The sequence below is a fragment of the Mobula hypostoma genome, chromosome 14 (genome assembly GCF_963921235.1).
Source record: "Mobula hypostoma chromosome 14, sMobHyp1.1, whole genome shotgun sequence".
NCBI classification, from domain to species: Eukaryota; Metazoa; Chordata; class Chondrichthyes; order Myliobatiformes; family Myliobatidae; genus Mobula; species Mobula hypostoma.
In genome coordinates this window covers 45,005,988-45,028,845 of record NC_086110.1, presented here as the reverse complement: position 1 = coordinate 45,028,845, position 22,858 = coordinate 45,005,988, and the positions used below count along the sequence as shown (strand labels likewise).

The following is a 22,858-nucleotide window of genomic DNA, read 5'->3' as shown; positions in this document are numbered from 1 at the left end:
ATTACTCCAAATTTAACCATTCCAACACTTTACAAGCTAACCACTTTCATTCTGCCCTCTATAAACTTATTCAAGCCCCTGCTAATTTTGCCTCACTCACTGATCCAGTTTAATCAAACCCCTATTTATTGATCCAAGTTAGTTCCACATGAAGCAATGCCTCCATTTAAATTGCTTAAGTTATTTTTTTGAAACAACTGTCTTCAGCTCTGATTTCTTCCAATTGTACAACATTAAGATATTTGTATTTCTCCATTTTTGGCCTCCTCAGCACCATTCTATTTAATTACTCCTTTAATCTTGGTTGCGCCCTTTAGTTGCTAACAATTTGATTAAAATTTCTCTCCCTTCTGATCTTTTCTCCTTTAAGACATTCCTTAAATATCAATGAATTGGCCCAAAGTTTTAGCAATCTGCCCTTCATGTTATATTTTGTTTTGTAACATCTCTGAACCATCACATTTTACTATCAAAGGTACAAAATAATGAGGTTATTGTTGGTGTTAATACTTTAGATTGAAAAAAATTCTTTTGTCTTTCTCTTCACCTTTCTCGTTTTCCACTGTACTTCACAAACATAAAGTTGCATTGCATTAAATTAAAATTTTAAATTTCATTTCCTTAGATTCAGCTTGCCCCAAGACAAGTTCCACAGTTTTAATGGTTGAAGCAACGCATTGCTAATTATCTTGTTTACGACAGTGTCTGAACTTGGGCACTATAGCCATCACAATCAGAGTAACCAAGTTCACAAATTATAAGAGGAACAATAAGAAATTGTTATATGGCTATAATTGTGAACTATGTCATGTGCTGCTAGTTATACAGAACATACTGCAAAATCCATTCTCCAAATATACTGCACATACAAGTATACCTGCACCATACAATACAAAAAGTGGCCAATTTAATTTGAGTCACAGAAATTTGATTTATCAATAATCCTCAAAGAATATGATGCCAAGGAAAAAATGTGACTATCTTTGACTTCTCAAGTTTACCTTTCTTGGAAATAGTTAGCATTAGGTTTAAAAGTATCAAAGGTGATGAGTAAAAGTTTAATTACAAAGTTAGATTTTATGGAGCATTTTGAAGGCAAGGAGGTGGAGAGGTTCAGAGGCAATTCCAGAGGTTAGCACCCAAGTAGCTGGCAGTACATCTCCCAACAGCAGCCAACAAAATCAGTCTCTACAAAAGACAAGATCCAAGGCATGCAAGTTTTAGCTGCCATCAGAGAGAAACTGACAGCAAAGCCAGAGGTATTTTTAAAATAAACTTGGAAAGACAGAGACAATGCCACAATAGAAGCTAATGTAAGCTAGGTCAATTTCAACACAGGCAGAATTATGGATAAAACTGATGAAGTGAGGAAAAATGGAAGACTGAAGAGCACTAGAATAATCAACAAATTCTGTACAATATATAAAATCCAGACTTTAACATTTATCATTTTGCAAATGGTGCTCAGATTATTTCCTCCCTTACATCCGTCTGCCGCCCTGCATTATTTCCACAATCTTTCACACAGTTTGCAATGATTCCAAGACTAGCTGATACCTGGATTCTGGTTTTGATTATTTAAAGATCTCTTTTCAAAAGTTAATAAGCAGAGACAGAGGTTTGCTGTTCAATAAAAAGAATGAAAGAGGCACAAAATTGTATTAATAACAAATGGACATAGTTTTGAATTTTCCATAAAGAAGTAAAATTTACTTAAAGCCATGGATTAATAAAATCTCTACAGAACTAGCTGATATTAACCAAATTCTGCCCAAAACATCTTACAATAACTTGGATCTGGACCCTTTCATTGAAAATTGTGATAAACATTTGTACCCCCATGAAATTATTTTATAAATTAGTAAGACAAAGTTTCTCTGATCATTCTACATAGCTTTGAACTTTGACATTAAGGTTCGGACTTGTGGGTACTATGTTCAGCATTTCACATTCATTTGGAGATCACGAGTGGGTGCAGTAACAAACACTGCAGCACAACGCCAGCACTTGAAAGAGATGATGCGGTGAAAGTCGGTTGAATGGTTGATAAGAGGTGTGGAAGATTCAAGATTCAAAGTGCATCTATTATCAATGAATGCATAAATTTTACACCTTGAGATTTGCTTGCTTAACAGGCAGTCACAAAGCAAGGAAGCTGAAAGAACGAAACCAGTTTAAAAGACGACCAACTCCCAGTGCTCACAGAGAAAGAAAAAAAACAAGTAATGCAAACAACAGAAAGAAGCTTACTTAAGGTTTAGGGAGTAAAGGCTTTTCAGAGTTATAAGGCAGCCACAAAGGAGTTTAAGAAGGGCCTCAGAAGATCCAGAAGGGGACATGAGAAGGCTTTGGCAAGTAGGACTTATAAAAAACAATCAAGGCATTCTACACATACGTGAAGAACAGGAAAATGACTAGAGTTGTGGGTACGACCAATCAGGGATAAAAGAAATATGTGCCTGGAGTCAGAGAAGGTACAGGAGGTCCTTAATGAATATTCACTGGCAGGACGGACCTTTGCGAATGAGGACGATGTAAACAGGATGAAATGCTGGAACATTAAAAAAGAGGACTTGCTATAACTTTTGATAAATATTAGGATAGATAAGTCCCTGGGGACGGATGGGATACACCCCAGGTTACTAACGGAAGTGAGGGAAGAGACTGCTACTCCTTTGGCAATGACCTTTGTGCCTTTACTGGCCACAGAAGTGGTACGAGAAAACTGGATGGTGGCAAATGTTATTACTTTATTCAAGAAAGAGATAATACTGGGAGTTATAGATCAGTGAGTCTTATATCAGTGGTAGGTAAACTATTGGAAAAGATTCTTAAAGACAAAATTCATGAGTATTTGGAGAACGATTATCTCATTAGGATAATTAGCATGGCTTTGTGAGGGGCAGGTTATGCCTCATGAGTCTGACCATATTCTTCAAGGAAGTGACAATGGTTGCGTGGATTCAGAACTGGCTTGCCCACTGAAAGTAGAGGGGGATGGTAGTAGATGGAGCACATTCTGCCTGAAGCTCAGTGACCAGTGGTGTTCAGGGGAATCTGTTCTGGGACACCAGCTCTTCTGATATTTATAAATGACATGGTTGAGGAAATGGAAGGGTGGGTTAATAAATATGAGGATGTCACAAATGCTGATGGTGCTGTGGACATATAGAAGGCTGTTGGTAGGTTACAACAGATATTGACAGGAGGCAGAGCCAGCCTGAGCAGATTGTGTTCAACTGGGAAAAATGTTAAGTGGAAGGTCGAGTCTGAAGGCGGAGCACAAGATTAATGGCACAGGATTCTTAGAACAGAGGGATCTTGAGGTCTGCATCCATAAGTTGCTGTGCAGGTTAATAGGGTGGTTAAGAAGGTGTATGCTGTGTTGGCCTTCATTACTTGAGGGCCAGGAGATGACGTTGCAGCTCTATATAACTGGTTGGACAACAGATGGACTACTATGTTCAGTTCTGGATGGGTTATTAGGAAGGATAAGATAGTCTTACAGATGATGCAGAGGCAACTTAACAGGATGCTGCCTGGATTAGAGAGGACATCATATGGGGATAGGCTGAGCAAGCTGGAGCTATTCCCTTTGGCGTGAAGGAGGATGAGAGACAACTTGATAAAGGTGTATAAAATAATGAGGCATAGGGAAGAGCATCCAGTGACTTTTTCTCAAGGCAAAAAATGATAATAAAACAAATGGTATAATTTTAAGGTGACTGCAGGAAAGTGGTGGTTGTCAGGAGAAGACTAATTTTAAAAAACAGTGGTGGGAGCGTGAAACTCACACATTAGGACATTTATCAGACTCTTATATGAGCACATGGATGAAAGAAAAATGGAGGACTGTGTGGAAAGCAAGAGATTAGATTGATCTTGAAATACGTTAATAGTTTGGCACAATATCATGGGCCGAAGGGCCTGTACTGTGTTGAACTGTTCTATGCTCATTTCAATTTAGTTCAAGTATTTAGTACTTCTCAAAAAAGTTTATATTTCAGCATAAAAATAAATAACTATTTTCCAATAATATTCTGCATTGAATTGCCTCAATTATTTTCATTTTTCTCAAGATTAAGAGTCTCTACAAAATTACGTCATGTCAATCTAAGTAATTCACAAACTTATTTAAATAATGTGACATTCAGTTCCAGAAATGCCCTGGTCAGTAAACTCACCACATTGACTTACTACTGAATACTCATTTTCTACTCTTAGGCAAATTTCTCAGGTACTTCCCAAGTTCACCTCAAAGTCACACTGCACACTTTAATTAAATGTATGATAAACCATTTTGAAGTTTTGTGAAAAATATGTGGCTTTCCAAATTGCCATAGGCCGACATTCCCCCAAGTTAGAGAAATCAGACGTGTGTCTGCCATTTACTAATAAATTGTTTAAACTCATTTGAGATTAGAAGTCCAAATGGTCTGAGTAGTGATGGGATTCAGCAAAAATGTAAATATTGACAGGTCATAGTAAGGCGCTGACAATTCACTGTCCGATTGTCCAGAAATACAGATGGTTCAGCACCTGGCTTACCATGTGCCATTTCCTGAGCCCCCTTTAAAACATGCTGGTGCTCCTTATCCTGCACTTTCTTTAATCTCAACAGGTTCATGTGAAAGTTATCATATCACTATGTCACATCTAAAAAAAATTAGAAGTGTTGACACGAGGAAATCTGCAGATGCTGGAATTTCAAGCTACACACACAAAAGTTGCTGGGGAACGCAGCATGCCAGGCAGTATCTCTAGGAAGAGGTACAGTCGACGTTTCGGGTCAAGACCCTTCATTAGGACTAACTGAAGGAAGAGTTAGTAAGAGATTTGAAAGTGGGAGGGGGAGGGGGAGATCCAAAATGATAGGAGAAGACAGGAGGGGGAGGGATGGAGCCAAGAGCTGGACAGTTGATTGACAAAAGGGATATGACAGGATCATGGGACAGGAGGCCTAGGGAGAAAGAAAAGGGGGAGGGGGAGAAAAAAGCCTAGAGGATGGGCAAGGGGTATTGTGAGAGGGACAGAAGGAGAAAAAGGAGAGAGAGAGAAAAAGAATGTGTGTATATAAATAAATAAATAGCGGATGGTGTTCGAGGGGGAGGTGGGGCATTAGCAGAAGTTAGAGAAGTCAATGTTCATGCCATCAGGTTGGAGGCTTCCCAGACGGAATAGAAGGTGTTGTTCCTCCAACCTGAGTGGGGTTTCATCTTGACAGTAGAGGAAGCCGTGGATAGACATGTCAGAATGGGAATGGGACGTGGAATTAAAATGTGTGGCCACTGGGAGATCCTGCTTTCTCTGGCGGACAGAGCATAGGTGTTCAGCGAAATGGTCTCCCACTCTACGTCAGGTCTCGTCAATATATAGAAGGCCGCATCGGGAGCACCAGACGCAGTACATCACCCCAGCTGGCTCACAGGTGAAGTGTCGCCTCACCTGGAAGGATGTCTGGGGCCCTAAATGGTGGTGAGGGAGGAAGTGTAAGGGCATGTGTAGCACTTGTTCCGCTTAAAAGGATATGTGCCAGGAGGGAGATCGGTGGGGAGGGATGGGGGGGATGAATGGACAAGGGAGTCGCATAAGGAGTGATCCCTGCGGAAAGTGGGGGGGGGGGGGGAGATGTGCTTAGTGGTGGGATCCCGTTGGAGGTAGCTGAAGTTACAGAGAATTATATGTTGGACCCGGAGGCTGGTGGGTTGGTAGGTGAGGACAAGGGGAACCCTATTCCTAGTGGGGTGGCGGGAGGATGGGGTGAGAGCAGATGTGCGTAAAATGGGGGAGATGCGTTTGAGAGCAGAGTTGATGGTGGAGGAAGGGAAGCTCCTTTCTTTAAAAAAAGAGGACATCTCCTTCGTCCTAGAATGAAAAGCCTCATCCTGAGAGCAGATGTGGCGGAGACGGAGGAATTGCAAGAAGGGGATGGCATTTTTGCAAGAGACAGGGTGAGAAGAGGAATAGTCCAGATAACTGTGAGAGTCAGTAGGCTTATAGTAGACATCGGTAGATAAGCTGTCTCCAGAGACAGAGACAGAAAGATCTAGAAAGGGGAGGGAGGTGTCAGAAATGGACCAAGTAAACTTGAGGGCAGGGTGAGAGTTGGAGGCAAAGTTAATGAAGTCAACAAGCTCAGCATGCGTGCAGGAAGCAGCACCAATGCAGTCGTCGATATAGTAAAGGAAGAGTGGGGGACAGGTACCAGAATAGGTTTGGAACATAGATTGTTCCACAAAGACAACAAAAAGGCAGGCATAGCTGGGACCCACACGGGTGTCCATGGCTACACCTTTAGTTTGGAAGAAGTGGGAGGGGCCAAAGGAGAAATTATTAAGAGTAAGGACTAATTCCGCTAGACGGAGCAGCGTGGTGGTAGAGGGGAACTGGTTAGGTCTGGAATCCAAAAAGAAGCGGAGAGCTTTGAGACGTTCCTGATGGGAGATGGAAGTATGTAGGGACTGGACATCCATGGTGAAAATAAAGCGGTGGGGGCCAGGGAACTTAAAATCATCGAAAAGTTTCAGAGCATGAGAAGTGTCACGAACATAGGTAGGAAGGGATTGAACAAGGGGGGATAAAACAGTGTCGAGATATGCAGTTCGGTGGGGCAGGAGCACGCTGAGACAATGGGTCTACCTGGACAGGCAGGCTTGTGGATCTTGGGTAGGAGGTAGAAACGGGAAGTGCGGGGTGTGGGAACTATAAGGTTGGGAGCAGTGGATGGGAGATCCCCTGAGCGGATAAAGTCGGTGATGGTGTGGGAGACAATGGCCTGGTACTTCTTAGTGGGGTCATGATCAAGGGGTAAATAAGAGGAGGTATCCGCGAGTTGTCGCTGTGCCTCGGCAAGGTAGAGGTCAGTGCGCCAGACTACAACAGCACCCCCTTTATCGGTGTGTTTTATAGTAAGGTTAGGATTAGTGCAGAGGGAGTGGAGAGCAGAGCGTTCGGAAGGAGTGAGGTTGGAATGGGAACAAGGTGCAATGAAGTCGAGACGGTTGATGTCCCGTCGGTGGATAGAAGTGTTGAGATATTGATGGAGTAACATCCCATAATGCAGAAATCTAACAAAATGACTCTGGACTTCTAAAGGTACCAGATTACCAGAGTTTTACTGCATTAGGTTAAACACTGTTTGATAATCTACATGTAAACCAAATTGTATAATCCTTATGCACTGTGCACATAGAAGATTATATTCAATAATTGTTTTGAATTACTAAAATAGAATTCTGTCCAGTGACACAACTGCAGTGCATATACTGTACCTCCAAAGGTACAATGACATCTCACTCAACAATTTTTTTGAAAATGATTAATTATTTTCTAAACCACTAAACCACATTTATTTATGGTGGATTTTAATACATTGCTTACATGAATTTAACAACTATCTGTTGTATTAAGCAAGTGGCTAGCAATTAAAGATGAAATGCTGATAAATACGCATTTTCACTGTCCAAGGTTGAATTAGAAAACTGATTAGTATGAAAGATTCTTAACCTGACTTATTCACAAGTCCTTAATACCACTCAAATACCAATGGTTGCAACCATTTTGGTAAAAGAGTCGCTGTTTATTTTCCGTACAAATATTACTTGCATCTCTTTTTAACTGTTGGGCCAATTTTCTCCAAGCTTCACACACTTGTTGACTGTATTAGTGCACCTTACTAACAATCAAAGGCAATTACAATTAAGTAGCACCTCAGAGATCATATATTTGAACTTTGAAAGAAAATTCAAAACAAATCTGCCGACTTGTTAATTACCACAAGGAAATAAGGACAAAAGATATTAGGTTATTAAGAATTTCAATCTGATTTACTCGTGTCCCAAGATAACTGATTTCTTTTCTTAGTGTGACTTGTACTCTTTGCCTCTGACATAAAACAGCTAGGCAATCTACTCTAAAGAAAATGATCTATCAGCCTACAATATAGCATATAAGCGAACAAGAATAAAGACTTTTATATCTTGGGGGGAAAGGCTCAATTGTCACTTCTTGGTTACTTTTGAAAATAACCTTAGAAAATTACATTATTTTTACATGATAGGATAATTTCTTCTCAGAATGTACAGTATATCAAAACTCCATATTATGGCTGTGCAATAATTATCCATTTTACTAATTATACAATTGCAAAATACGATACTACATATTCTGGCAAAAATATTTTACTAATAAACAGCTCCAAGCAGAAAAGCTAAAGAATACAGTGGGCACCATATTCAAATGACATTTACAAATATAATTATGAATACAAGATTGAATCATTTTGTATGACAAATCTTTAGATTACTAAACAATTCTGTTGATGCAATATTAAACTTAATTACAAGCAATTTTGCTGCAAGGCAGGGCAAAATATAGAAGCTTTTTTTCCAATAAGAACTGATAGAAAATGATAAAGTTAAACATACAAATCTAATTTTGAATTATTCATGGACAGATCTGTAGCATCAGTTTGTGAATTTATAGCAACATAGAAATTCATAACACAGGAGACAGCAAGTTGGCCTTCTATGCCTGTGCTGTAATTTGCATGGGCGTACTGGTATTAAATCCACTACTTTTGGGATGGTCTTCTGAGGCAGAAGGTTCCAGATCCTTACCATTTGTTCTTGAAAAAATGTTTTTGGTGAATATCGTGCAATAGTTTTGGCCATTAATGTATCCCTATATACCCAAGTTATTAACTAAAGGATGTGTCATTTAATACAAGTATCCATGCCTTTCAATCTTGTGCATAGATTAAATCTCACCTCAACATCCTTTGACCAAAAAATAAACAAAATCAACATTGCTAATCTTAGATCTAACATTTCCCAATCCTGGCAACAAACTTAAACCTCCTCTACAATCTCACGTCACCATATTCTTCCTGTAACTTCATGACTTACCCAGTTTTTTTTGTCTTTGAAGTTGGGAATAGTCTCGATAGGCTTATATTCTATGCTTCAGTAAATAACAGCATGCACCTTCAATACCTGCTTGAAAACCTTCAATGCATGTATGCATGTACTCCTCACAGATCTGCTGTTTATCCGCACTTCTCAGTATCTGAAGGTCCCAAAATTAATTCTTTCAAACTTCACAAGACTGGGTAATTTTGATGCCCAATTTATATCAGTCTACCTGTGGCATCTTCTGGTCTAAAGCTCTGATTCTTCCATTCAAAGGTCAATTTCAATTTTTATATAATTTATTAAGTCGAGTCATAGGGGACCACAGCGTAAAACAGGCCCTTCGGCCTATCCAGTCCATGCCAACCCAATCTCTGCTTCGTCCCACACACCTGAATTTGGACGATAGCCTTTCTCATCCATGGACCTATCCAAAATTCTCTTAATCATTACAATTAAACCCACATCTATCACTTCTGCTGTCAACTCATTTCACACTTGCACCACCTTGTGAATGAAGTAGTTCCCCCCCAGATTCCCTTTAAATAATTCACCTTTTACCCTAAACCTATGACCTCTAGTCCTAGTCTCATCTAACCTCAGAGGAAAAAGCCAGGAATCATTCTTCCTATCTATACTCATAATATTGAATTCTGCCAAAAGATCTGTCTTTATTCACCTGTGCTCCAGGGAATAAAGAAATAACCTATTTAAACTTTCCCTATAACACTGGTCCTTTTGACATGGCAACACCTACGTAAATTTTCTCTGCACCTTTCCCAGGCTATTAATATCTTTCCTGTAGGCAGGTGAACAAAAATGCACACAATACTTTAAATCTGCTCTCACCAACATGTTATGCAACTTGAACACAACAGCCCAACTGCTGTACTTATTACGCTGATTTATGAAGACCAATGAGGTGACAGCTTTCTTTACTGCCCTATCTACCCATGATGCCTCTTTCAGGAATTATCCCAGGTCCTTTGTTCTACCATACACCTCTGTGCCTTACCATTCACTGTGCAAGTCTTACCCTGATTTGACCTACCAAAGTGCAACATCTCACACTTGTCTGCATTAAGTTCTATCTGCCATTTTTCAGCCCACTCTCCCAGCTGGTCCAGATCACTTTGCACGCTTTGATAGCCTTCCTTGCTGTCTTTAATTCATAATCTGGGTGTCATCCACAAATCTGCTGAACAAGTTTACCACATTAATATAGATGATAAACAACAACAGATCCAGCACCTATCCCTGCGGCACATCACTACTCACAAGTCTCCAGTCTTGAGATGCAAGTTGCCTTCCAACTTTTTAATTTTCATAAATTCTGCCCAAAATTATAGTCCAGTATTAGAGGGTACAACACAAAATCTAAGTGCGTGTTCTTTCAAAGACATACCAAGAAGATTATCTATGATATATTTTTCAACAATACAATATGAAATCTGGAAAACTAAACTGTCAGAGTTGAAGCCAAACTTAACAAGTCAACACAATGCAAAACAATGTATAATAATAATACTCAGATGCGCTAGGCAACTGCAACATTAGATATAGATTTTCCTGAAAATCATGTTCAAATCTACCTTTGGCAAAATCTCCCACTTACCAGTGTCCGAGTCCTTCTGATCACAGCTGTTAACCCCAATAGTAAAAGGCAGTTTCCTCTTCGATGCCTTCTCTTTCATCTCTTTCCCTCCATCACTCCTGTCCAACTTTGGAGTCTTGTTACATGAGATTTTTTCCTTATCCTGGATTAGAAACAGGTGTACAACTCAAAACCCATTTGGAGGAAGTTTTATTTACCAACATCATTGCAAACTACATCACATTGAATCCCAAAATAAAATTTCCTGAATATAAAATTTACATGAGCTGCAATTCAAGACTTTTGTCTAAGCTTATTTTCTCTCATATCTACTATGAATTGATCAATCCTAATGTCATCATGAAAGCATTGCACTGGAAAAAAAACATTCAAATAAAAGAGTTGCCTCTACCTGTTACAAATGACTAAGTATATCTAAATAAATGGTGGTTGCGTCAAGTATAAAGACAAATCACTTACATTTTGTTTCCCTAAAACACCATTTAGTTCTGAACAATTTCAGATCTGGTCTACGTAGTGAAAGCAAATCAAGGAATTATCACTGCAGTCTACTGGGTTGTAGTATGACAGTAATGGCTTAACCAAACAAATTGTTAAAATGTGACAACAACACTGGGGTACATTCAGCCCATCACAATTGTACAGATTGAAAAAGAGCTACCTCACTTAATTACACCTCCACAAAGCAGAATCATAAGATGCCATTCAGTCTATTACATCCATGCTACCCACCGGAGTAACCAGTTCCACCCCTCGGCCCCTTTGCCAGTCTTGTCAAATTTTACTTGTCAGAAATTCATCCTGTTCCGTCTTGAAGGCCACAGCCAAAACACAAATGCAGCCAATCCACCCAAAATTCCAAACGGAAGCTGCATAGAGAAATCTTGTCTGTCACTCTTAATTCTTTTCCCTAACATTTTATTAGTGATTCCTAGTCCTTGCTCCCTCCCATCAATGGGAACACTGTTCACTCTGCTCAATATTTTATGGACTTCTACCAGATTCCCTCATCTGTTTCTTCTCCGACAACAGTTATGGGCCTTTGAGTATTTGGTCTGAAGGTCAATCGGAAGTCACCAGGGCCCTAAGTCCGCAATTCCACTGCGAAAGTCGAATGCCCAAAGTCTGCGAATACATGAGATCACTGAATGTTGAAGGCTGGAGGTGGTCTGTGCCGGGGTTCGATTGACTGTGTCTGGATGAATGGGAGGGAGGAATGGGGCTCATTCTGCTGATGTTGTGTTCTGTGTTGTTCAACGGAGCACTGTGGGCATGCCAAGTTGGCAGCAGAATATGCGGTGACACCTGCGGGGCTGTCCCAACACATCCTTAAGTTGTATTGGTTGTGATTGCAAGCGGCACACTTCACTGTGTGTTCCGATGTACATATAATAAATCATCTGAAACCCACAACCTAGTACGTGACAGCTTTTCAAGTGCACATCCAAATATTTTCTAAAAATGAAAAGGGTTTCTTCTACTGTCACACTTTTAAGTAAAGAATTCCAGGCTTCTAAAGTGCACTAGGAACAAGGCAAGCTTCTCATCTTGCCTCTAATCCTTCCAGCAAGTATATTAAGCTTAATTCCCTAGCATTTAAATCCCTGCTTAAAAGGTGAAAGGACATTTCTATTTAATCATGGCCCCTGATTTTTACATCTCAGTTTGGTAGGGTAACCACTTTGGGGCTTACCAAATCTGCTCTTAAAAAACAGAGCTATCCAAATTTTTCTTCATTGCTACAATATTCTATTGCTGGCAACATCCCACATCCTTTAACATTTCTTCTGCACCTGCTCCATTGCAGTCACATCTTTCTGGTCATGCAGTGAATTTGAAGTGTGTGCAATGCTAAAACTATTCCTTAATGGTCAGGTGCAGGAAGACACAACTATTATAAATGCATGCCCAATGAACAGCATGGAAATGAAAGGCCGAATGGCCTTTCTCATGCAGTAAGGTTCTGGGACTGAATGGGCTATCTTGGTGCTCTATGATTGTTAGCAAAACTCCAATTCTCTGGCACCATTCCCATAACCAGAGAGCATTACAAAATCATATTCAGAACCATTTTCAATTACTTCCTTCATTTCTTTTAACAGCTGGGATACATTTCAACAGTCTCAGAAATTCATTCACTTGCAACAGCGGCAGATTCATTAATGCCTCCATTTTTATTGCATTTACTCTAACAACTTATCCACTAAAACATGTTCACGTTGCTATTATAACTAAAAAACCTGACTTTGTAATGGATGTAAAGTAACGCAAGTCCTTTTCTGCTCAACACATTCTTTGCTCCCATCCACCTTTAAAACATTCAGTATCATAAAAACTTCCAATAGGACAGTTAGATAACAGTTTAATGATATCACTCTCCCAAATATTGATGAAAGCCAAAGTAATAATTTCATATTCCAAGTTGTTCGGTGCTCTTACCTTCTTCCCTGATTGTTTCTCAACCATATCGATGCTGAGCGGATAATCTTCCGACTGTGGTGTTTTAGAACACCCACCCTTGGGCATCGTTCCTCCTTCCCTAGGCTGTCACCTCATTCAAGCATCTATTGCATCATCATCGACAGTCTATGACAAATAAAATACTAATTAGAGCATCCAATTTTAATCACCAAGTAACTTCCCTGCCAAAATTTTAAGTATTTCAAAGTATTTAAAAAAACAACCCTCATGAGAATCAACTCAAAAATTACCTTTCAATTCTGGCAGGTTTTCAGATAAAGTGCAAAGGGGAAGGGAGGCTTAATTATTTTACTCTTACATACCAAGAATTTAAAATACTTCCAATTTCAACATTTAAGATGCTCTTCATTGTATTAAAATTTCAACTAATAATTGTTAACACTTGTGGAAATGAAATGGCTTTACCTCGTCAACAGTGAAGTACCACTACTTGATGTACAGTTATTTTACAGCAAATTACTGAACACAATCTATTCTCTGGAAATATAGTTGTAAATTCACTGACCTTTCCCCTCAGTTTTGGAAGGAAGTGGGAAAGGTCAGTGGTATACACGTGAAATAATGAAGAGCCATAATTATAGGTTGTTGTTTCTAGATAAACAAACAACACAGCCCGAGTCAGAAAATTAGTCCAATTTTCAAATACACCAATATTGTATATCAACATTTTCATGAAAATATTCTGCAGGTGCACATTTTCATATTCTGAAAAACTAAATTGCTGGAAGTATAAACACGAAAAAATCTGCAGATGCTGGAAATCCAAAGCAACACACACAAAATGCTGGAGGAACTCAGCCAGCCAGTCAGGCAGCATCTATGGAAAAGAGCAAACAGTCAACATTTTGAGCCGAGACTCTACAACAGGATGCCTTGTCCCGAAAGGTCGACTGTTTGCTCTTTTCCAGAGATGCTGCCTCACCTGCTGAGTTCCTCCAGTACTTTGTGTGTGTGTTGCACAGTTACAAGTAGCGAGCCAATGTTATGCTGAATTTACAGGTGGCCCCCATTTTCTGAACGCTCACTTTACGATACCTCGCTGTTATGAAAGACCTACATTAGTTACCTGTTTTCGCTAACAGAAGGTGTTTTCACTGTTACGAAAAAAGGCAGCGCATGCCCGAACAGCCAAACTCCTCCCCCGGAACTGAATTCTAGCCGCATTGCTTAAAGATGTGCTTTATCTCGATTTATTTTGTGCATCCGTTAGCAAGATGAGTTCGAAGGTATCAGAAAAGCCTAAAAGAGCTCGGAAGGGTGTTACACTAAGCATAAAACTAGACATAATTAAGCTTTTCAACCGTGGTGAACGAAGTAAGGACATTGTCCGTGTGTTGAACTTGCCTGCGTCCACCATTCGCACTATTTATACGCAGAGAGAAAGAATTTTGAAAGCTGCCGATGTTACTGTTGGTTCTGCTCGTAGCAAAGTGGTCTCTCTTCATTGGCATCCAATAATGGATAAAATGGAAAGTCTACTGCTTGAGTGGATTGATGGGTGTACAAAGCATGGTGTTCCGTTAAGTTTTCTTATACTTAAGGAGAAATCAGTCTTTCTCATAAGCTGAAACATTTTGATTGCATCGCCTCTGATCTGGGCCGACATTTACCTTTCGGGCTGCACCTAATTAATTAACTTGTTTATTTCGGCTTTTTTCTTAAAGACATGCTGGGTGCGTCCCGGCTACCGCTGCATTCTCCACGGCAATGTATCGGTCCACGGCTCGGGGGTGAGGGTGGTGGGACACTGGGTCGCCATCTCATCGTCGTCTGTTGCCATCAGGGCAGGCAGGTCATCATCTTCTATGTCTGCCTGCCTCGCTGTCAAAGGTCGAGGTTCGTCATCTGCTGTGGCTGATGTGGAAGGCTTGAAAAACAACAGTATGCTTGACTGCTTAGCCTCACACATTTTTCTATCATACAGTTCTTTGTAAGCACTCAAACCATCCTGCAAATATACCCTAAACCTACGTACCCTTTCAAAATTAAAGCCGTACTTTATCATTGTAGCGAAAATCTCACTCACTTGCTTCACATTCAGTTCCTGGACGACTTCACTTTCGGTCCGTTCGCTACTGTATTCGGTTTCGATTGTTATTCTTTCCTCTTCCAATTGCATCAGCTCTTCATCTATCAGTTCTTGGTCATGGGATGCCAAAACCTCTTCAACATCATCTTCGTCAACTTCCACAAGCCAAACTCACTTTTTCCTTACTTCGTTCACCACGATTGAAACGCTTAAATTATGTCTAGTTTTACGCTGTGTAACACCCTTACGAGCTTTTTTTTAAAGCTTTTCCGATACCTTGGAACTCATCTTGCTAACGGCTGCTCACAGGCACGTGTTTAAGCAAAGCGGCTAGAATGCAATTCCGGGGGAGAAGTTTGGCTGTTCAGGGCACGCGCTGTCTTTTCTCATAACAGTCAAAACACTTTCTGTTAGCGAAAACAGATAACTAATGTAGGTCTTTCGTAACAGCGAGGTGTCGTAAAGCGAACGTTCAGAAAACGGGGCCATCTGTAATGAATTTGGGATAAATTATTCAGTGCAGAGTGGAACTCATAAGCAACACAAGTAGCTGAGGCAAACATTATTGGTGCATATTCAGTGGCCAATTCTGGTTAATTGGGGCATCAGTTAATCAGGGCAGCCGCTTATTTGGGACAACTTTTAAAGATCAAAAACTAATCAAGAAAATAGCTGGGATTCCCTTCTTGTATTTGGAACATTATGCCACTTAATTGAGACTGTTGCCAAATAGTTTCTAACTAGTATCAGTCGCGTGCACTTGTGTGGCCAATAGACACTATACCGTGCTTAGAACTACCAGTTTCCAAAGAGCATCAGTTCCGTGTGTTTGTGTTCAAAACGCAGTGATTTTTGTCACTGCAGTTTTAAGCATTCAAATTTGGAGATGCCAGGAGTGCTACTTCAACAAATTAGAAACTTTGAAGAATTAAGGGAACAACAATCATCTTGAATGTTACAATGAAAGTGAAGATTTTGAGAATATAATTGTCGAAAGCATTTTATTAAGGCAGAATGAAGGTATGTGCACTGGGAGTCTGTGCTGATTTTGTTCATTTATAGTCAATCAAAAGGACACAGCAACATACGCTGGATAAAATTCTTCCATTGATAAATATTCAGAACTAAAACAGTTTTATAGTATGTCATAGTATGGGTAGCGTTCTAATCTGTTCTAAATTTAATTTAAATATGTAATTTGTTAATCAGTTAAATGGTAGCATATCTATTTTTAATACCTTTTTAACTATTTCCATGGAACTTCGGCTACTTGAGGCAGCCACTTAATTGGGCCAAAATGCACTGATTCTGTTATGTCTCAATTAACCGAAATCCACTGTATCTAATCAGCCAATCATGTGGCAGCAGCTCAATGCCTAAAAGCATGCAAACACGGTTAAGATCTTCAGTCCTAATGTTCAGACCAAACATTAGAACGGGGAAGAAATTTGATCCAAATGACTTTGTCCATGGAGTGATTGTTGGTGCCAAACAGAATTGAGTACAGGTGTGCCCTGCTTTTCGAACGTTCGCTTTACAAAACCTTTTACGAAAGACCTACATTAGTTCCCTGTTTTTGCTAACAGGTGTTTTCACTGTTCCGAGAAAAGGCAGCGCACGAAAAAAATCAGTGCATGCCCCGAGTAGCCACTCCTCCCCCGAATTCGGAACGGCAATCTAGCCAGCAGTGCTTAAACACGCGCCTGTGAGCAGCCGTTAGCAAGATGAGTTGTAAGGTATCGGAAAAGCCTAAAAGAGCTCGTAAGGGTGTTACACTTAGCATAAAACTTGATATAATTAAGCGTTTCGATCGTGGTGAACGAAGTAAGGACAAAATGTGGCTGAACGTGTGGCTGAGGAACTGGTGCAGGAATCAAGGATTTACATTCTTGGACCACTGGGGTATGTTTTGGGGTAAGGATGAATTGTACAAAAGGGACGGGTTGCACCTTAATAAGCAGGGCACCAGTAGTCTGCCTCTGCAACACGGGTGTGTTTAAACTAAGTAGTGGGGGTGGGGAGGGGATGAACTGGAAACGTAAGGATGGAGATAAAGGGAAAGTGAGAATAAGAAAAGTTAAGAAAGACAGCAGAATCAACGGAGCAGAAAGCTCAAGAAGGGATCATACAGTATGGCCAAGTGAAATAGGAATTGATATGGGAGGTGAGGGGAGTAATGAATTAAAAGTATTGTATATGAATGCACGGAGTATAAGAAATAAAGTAGATGAGCTTGAGGCACAGTTGGAAATTGGTAAGTATGATGTTGTGGGAATAACAGAGACATGGCTTCAAGTGGACAGGGCCTGGGAAATGAATATTCAAGGATATACGTCCTATCGAAAGGACAGACTGATGGGCAGAGGGGGTGGGGTGGCTCTGTTGGTGAGGAATGATATTCAGTCCCTTGCGAGGGGGGACATAGAATCAGGAGACGTAGAGTCAGTATGGATAGAACTGAGAAATTCTAAGGGTAGAAAGACCCTAATGGGAGTTATCTACAGGCCCCCAAACAGTAGTCTGGATGTAGGGTGTAAGTTGAATCAAGAGTTAAAATTGGCATGTTGCAAAGGTAATGCTACAGTTGTTATGGGTGACTTCAACATGCAGGTAGACTGGAGGAATCAAGTTGGTGCTGGACCCCAAGAAAGGGAGTTTGTGGAGTCCCTCCGAGATGGATTCTTAGAACAGCTTGTACTGGTCCTACCAGAGAGAATGCAATTCGAGATTTAGTGTTGTGCAATAAACCGGATTTGATCAGGGACCTCGAGGTAAAGGAGCCATTAGGAGGTAGTGACCATAATCTGATAAGTTTTAATCTACAATTTGAGAGGGAGAAGGGAAACTGGGAAGTGTCAGTATTACATTTGAACAAAAGGAACTATGGTGCTATGAGGGAGAAGCTGGCCAAAGTTCAATGGAACAATTCCCTAGCAGGGATGACAGTGGAACAGCAATGGCAAGTGTTTCCGGGAATAATGCGGAAGGTGCAGGATCAGTTCGTTCCAAAGAGGAAGAAAGATCCTAAGGGGAGTAAGGGGAGGCCGTGGCTGACAAGGGAAGTAATGGACAGCATAAAAATAAAAGAGAAGTATAGCATAACAAAGACGAGTGGGAAGCCGGAGGATTGGGAAACTTTTAAAGAGCAACAGAAGGTAACCAAAAAGGCAATACGCAGAGAAAACATGAGGTACGAAGGTAAACTAGCCAAGAATAGAAAGGAGGATAGTAAAAGGTTCTTTAGGTAAGTGAAAAGGAAAAAAATAGTTAAGACCAAAATTGGGCCCTTGAAGACAGATGCGGGTGAATTTATTATGGGGAACAAGGAAATGGCAGATGAGTTGAATACGTACTTTGGATCTGTCTTCACTAGGGAAGGCACAAACAATCTCCCAGATGTAATAGTGGCCAAAAGACCTAGGGTAATGGATGAATTGAAGGAAATTTATATTAGGCAGGAATTGGTGTTGGATAGGCTGTTGGGTCTGAAGGCTGGTAAGTCCCCAGGACCTGATGGTCTGCATCCCAGAGTACTTAAGGAGGTGGCTTTAGAAATCATGGACGCATTGGTAATATTTTCCAATGTTCTATAGATTCAGGATCAGTTCCTGTGGATTGGAGGGTGGCTAATGTTGTCCCTCTCTTCAAGAAGGGAGGAAGAGAGAAAACAGGGAATTATAGACCAGTTAGCCTGACGTCAGTGGTGGGAAAGATGCCGGAGTCAATTATAAAAGATGTAATTACGACACGTCTGGATAGTAGCAACAGGATTGGTCCGAGTCAGCATGGATTTACGAAGGGTAAATCGTGCTTGACTAATCTTCTGGAATTTTTTGAGGATGTAAATATGAAAATGGACAAGGGAGAGCCAGTGGATGTAGTGTACCTGGACTTTCAGAAAGGCTTTGATAAAGTCCCACATAGGAGATTAGTGGGCAAAATTAGGGAACATGGTATTGGGGGCAGAGTACTGACATGGATTGAAAATTGGCTGGCTGACAGAAAACAAAGAGTAGCGATTAACAGGTCCCTTTCGGAATGGCAGGCGGTGACCAGTGGGGTACCGCAGGTTTCAGTGCTGGGACAGCAGCTGTTTACAATATATATTAATGATTTAGATGAGGGAATTAAAAGTAACATTAGCCAATCTGCTGATGACACAAAGCTGGGTGGCAGTGTGAAATGTGAGGAGGATGTTACGAGAATGCAGGGTGACTTGGACAGGCTGGGTGAGTGGGCAGATGCATGGCAAATGCAGTTTAATGTGGATAAATGTGAGGTTATCCACTTTGGTGGTAAGAACGGGAAGGCAGATTATTATCTAAATGGAGTCAAGTTAGGAAAAGGGGAAGCACAACGAGATCTAGGTGTTCTTGTACATCAGTCACTGAAAGCAAGCATGCAAGTACAGCAGGCAGTGAGAAAAGCTAATGGCATGCTGGCCTTCATAACAAGGGGAATTGAGTATAGGAGCAAAGAGGTCCTTCTGCAGCTGTACAGAGCCATGGTGAGACCACACCTGGAGTACTGTGTGGAGTTTTGGTCTCCAAATTTGAGGAAGGACATTCTTGCTATTGAGGGAGTGCAGCGTAGGTTCACAAGGTTAATTCCCGGGATGGCGGGACTGTTATATGTCGAAAGATTGGAGCGACTGGGCTTGTATACTCTGGAATTTAGAAGGATGAGAGGGGATCTTATTGAAACATATAAGATTATTAAGGGATTGGACACGCTGCGAGCAGAAAGCATGTTCCCACTGATGGGTGAGTCCAGAACCAGAGGCCACAGTTTAAGAATAAGGGGTAGGCCATTTAGAACGGAGTTGAGGAAAAACTTTTTCACCCAGAGAGTGGTGGATATATGGAATGCTCTGCCCCAGAAGGCTGTGGAGGCCAAGTCTCTGGATGCTTTCAAGAAAGAGATGGATAGAGCTCTTAAAGATAGCGGAATCAAAGGTTATGGGGATAAGGCAGGAACTGGATACTGCTAGTGGATGATCAGCCATGATCACAGTGAATGGCGGTGCTGGCTCGAAGGGCCAAATGGCCTACTCCTGCACCTATTGTCTATAAAATGAGTTTGGCTTGTGGAAATTGACGAAGATGATGTTGAAGAGGTTTTGGCATCCCATGACTAAGAACTGATAGATGAAGAGCTGATGCAATTGGAAGAGGAAAGGATAACAATCAAAACCGAATGCAGTAGCGAGCGGACCGAAAGTGAAGTCGTCCAGGAACTGAACGTGAAGCAACTGCGTGAGATTTTCGCTGCAATGATAAAGTACGACTTTAATTTTGAAAGGGTATACGTCGGTTTAGGGCATATTTGCAGGATGGTTTGAGTCCTTACAAAGAACTGTGTGATCTAAAAATGCATGAGGCTAAGCAGTCAAACAAGCCTTCCACATCAGCCACAGCAGACGACGAACCTCAACCTTTGACATCGAGGCCGGCAGACATAGAAGAAGATGACCTGCCTGCCCTGATGGAAACAGACAACACCCCAGTGTCCCACCACCCCAACCCCCAGGCCACGGACAGATACCGATTCGCGGAGAATGCAGCGGTAGCTGAAACGCACCCAGCACATCTTTAAGAAAAAAGCCGAAATAAACAAGCTAATTAATTAGGTGCCGCCCGGAACGTAAATGTCGGCCCAGATCAGAGGCGATTGCCGATTGCGTCACCTCGGATCTGGGCCGACATTTACGTGCCGGGCGGCACCTAATTAATTAGCTTGTTTATTTTGGCTCCTTTTCTTAAAGACGTGTTCCAGCTACCGCTGTACCACTGCATTCTTCACGGATCGGTATCGGTTCGCTGCCCGGAGGGTGGGGGCCACTGCACCACCCCAACCTCCGATAACTCAGCCTAACACACCATCAGTGTGCTCGATGTCTTCCCGATTCCCGTAAGTGATACTACACTATACATACATTATTTCTACTTTATATAGGCTGAGTATTTTTACTTGTTATTTGGTATGATTTGGCAGCTTCACAGCTTAAAGGTTACTGGAGAGCACTTGCGCCATGTTTCTGCCAAGAGCGCTTGCGTGAGATTTTCGCTACGGAGAACAGTGCAGCAATGATCGTGGAAAAGTATTTCTACTTTATATAGGCTGTGTATTCATCATATCATTCCTGCTTTTACTATATGTTACTGTTATTTTAGGTTTTGTTATTTGGCATGATTTGGTAGGTTATTTCTGGGTCTGCAAACACTCACAAATTTTTCCCATATAAACTAATGGTAACTGCTTCTTCACTTTACGACATTCCGGCTTACGAACCGTTTCATAGGAACGCTCTACCTTCGGATGGCGGGGGAAACCTGTATATCAGAAACTGCTGATCTCCTGGGATTTTCACAGAGAACAGTTTCAAAATATAAAATACAAAATACATCCAAAATATAAAATACAAAATACATCCAAGTCAGCAGCAGTTCTATGGCAAAATACTTTCTATTAATGAGAGAGGTCAGAGGAGAAGGCCCAGACTGGTTCAAACTGACAGGAAGGCGACAGTAACTCAAATAATCAAATATTACAACAGTGGTGTGCCAAAGAGCATCTCTGAACACACAACACAGTGAACCTTGAAGTGGATGGGCTACAACAGCTGAAGACCACAAATGAACAGCCAGTGGCCAATTTATTAGGTACAAGAGGCAAAGTGAGTGTATTTGAGGAGCTGGATGAAAATTCAAGGGAAGTAAATAAAGGGTTATAGTTAAATGAAAAGGAACAAGAGGCTTGTGCTGAACCTATAATAAAATAGATTATCTGAGCTGAATGATACATTTTACTACTGCAAATTCTTTATTTTCAGGAAAAGGTAAAATTTAAACTTCTAAGTTTTAAGGACTGTCTACTTCAAGTAATTAAACAATTGCTCTTGTTAGTAAATTATTATTACTAATAGTCAATAAAATTTTACAACATTCCCTTCACTCCAAAATACAGGAACAGACATCACTATTTCGAGCAACACACATAAAAGTTGCTGGTGAACGCAGCAGGCCAGGCAGCATCTCTAGGAAGAGGTGCAGTCGACGTTTCAGGCCGAGACCCTTTGTACTATTTCAAATTGCTTTTGTCTGGATATATTCCTGCTGATTTATTCTAATAAAATTTTAAAAATAGCATGCCTGCCTCTTAAATGAACTGTAGTCTAAAGTTTTTCAGATTGAGAAGTAACTCACTGATTTTCTTATCAACTGTTGAATATTCAGGATCTAACAACTACAGCAATAAAGGAGTGTGGTTTTAGTTGTGTTTTCAACCATCACAAAACCAAGTTACCATAACAATGGTCAGGAAACTAAGAAACTAAATCTACACTTAGTAAACTAAAAAGGAATTGTATTAAATTGCCAGCTACTACCTGCTTGCCACTGACAAAAGCATCTGAAAAGCTTTGGTACATAAACAGAGGGAGCTGTTACTATGGGAACTAATGAAAAGTTACTTCATTGTCGTCCTGATGCTTAGGTGGTGCCTCTTACAAGAGCAACTTGGGCTTAGAAGGTAAAAAACAATTTTAAGAAATGACCTGGTGAGTATTATAGCACGATGGGGAAATTTCATTCCTTTGGAGGCTTTAGTCATGTATTAATCAAGGGGTATCTTAACGTGTGGATCCAGCCTTCAAGTTATACAACCCCACAGGATAATGTATACATATATTGAATAGAGAATGAGCTTATGAGTGAGCTTAGTTTCCCTTTTATATACAAACCTCTTGTAAATATGAAAGGTTGACCAAACTGACAATTGGTGCCCAAAGTTTCCCAGGAGGTGGGCAGGTAGGCTCCATAAAGG

The 22,858-nt window shown here is 40.7% G+C and overlaps 1 protein-coding gene across 2 annotated transcripts in view; it reads right to left on the bottom strand.

The window, feature by feature from the left end:
* Positions 1-22,858, bottom strand: part of ankrd11 (ankyrin repeat domain 11) — a 187,501-nt gene that overhangs the window by 79,643 nt on the left and 85,000 nt on the right. Inside the window, exons 3-4 of one of the 2 annotated variants that reach the window (XM_063067044.1) lie at positions 12,964-13,110; positions 10,525-10,666 (exon numbers count right to left, since the gene is read on the bottom strand). In XM_063067044.1, the coding sequence (XP_062923114.1) occupies positions 10,525-10,666; positions 12,964-13,050 (229 nt within the window). In that variant the 5' untranslated portion in view covers positions 13,051-13,110. Of the gene's footprint in view, positions 1-10,524; positions 10,667-12,963; positions 13,111-22,858 lie in introns of those variants that run through there. The other variant, XM_063067047.1, reaches the window with a different exon arrangement.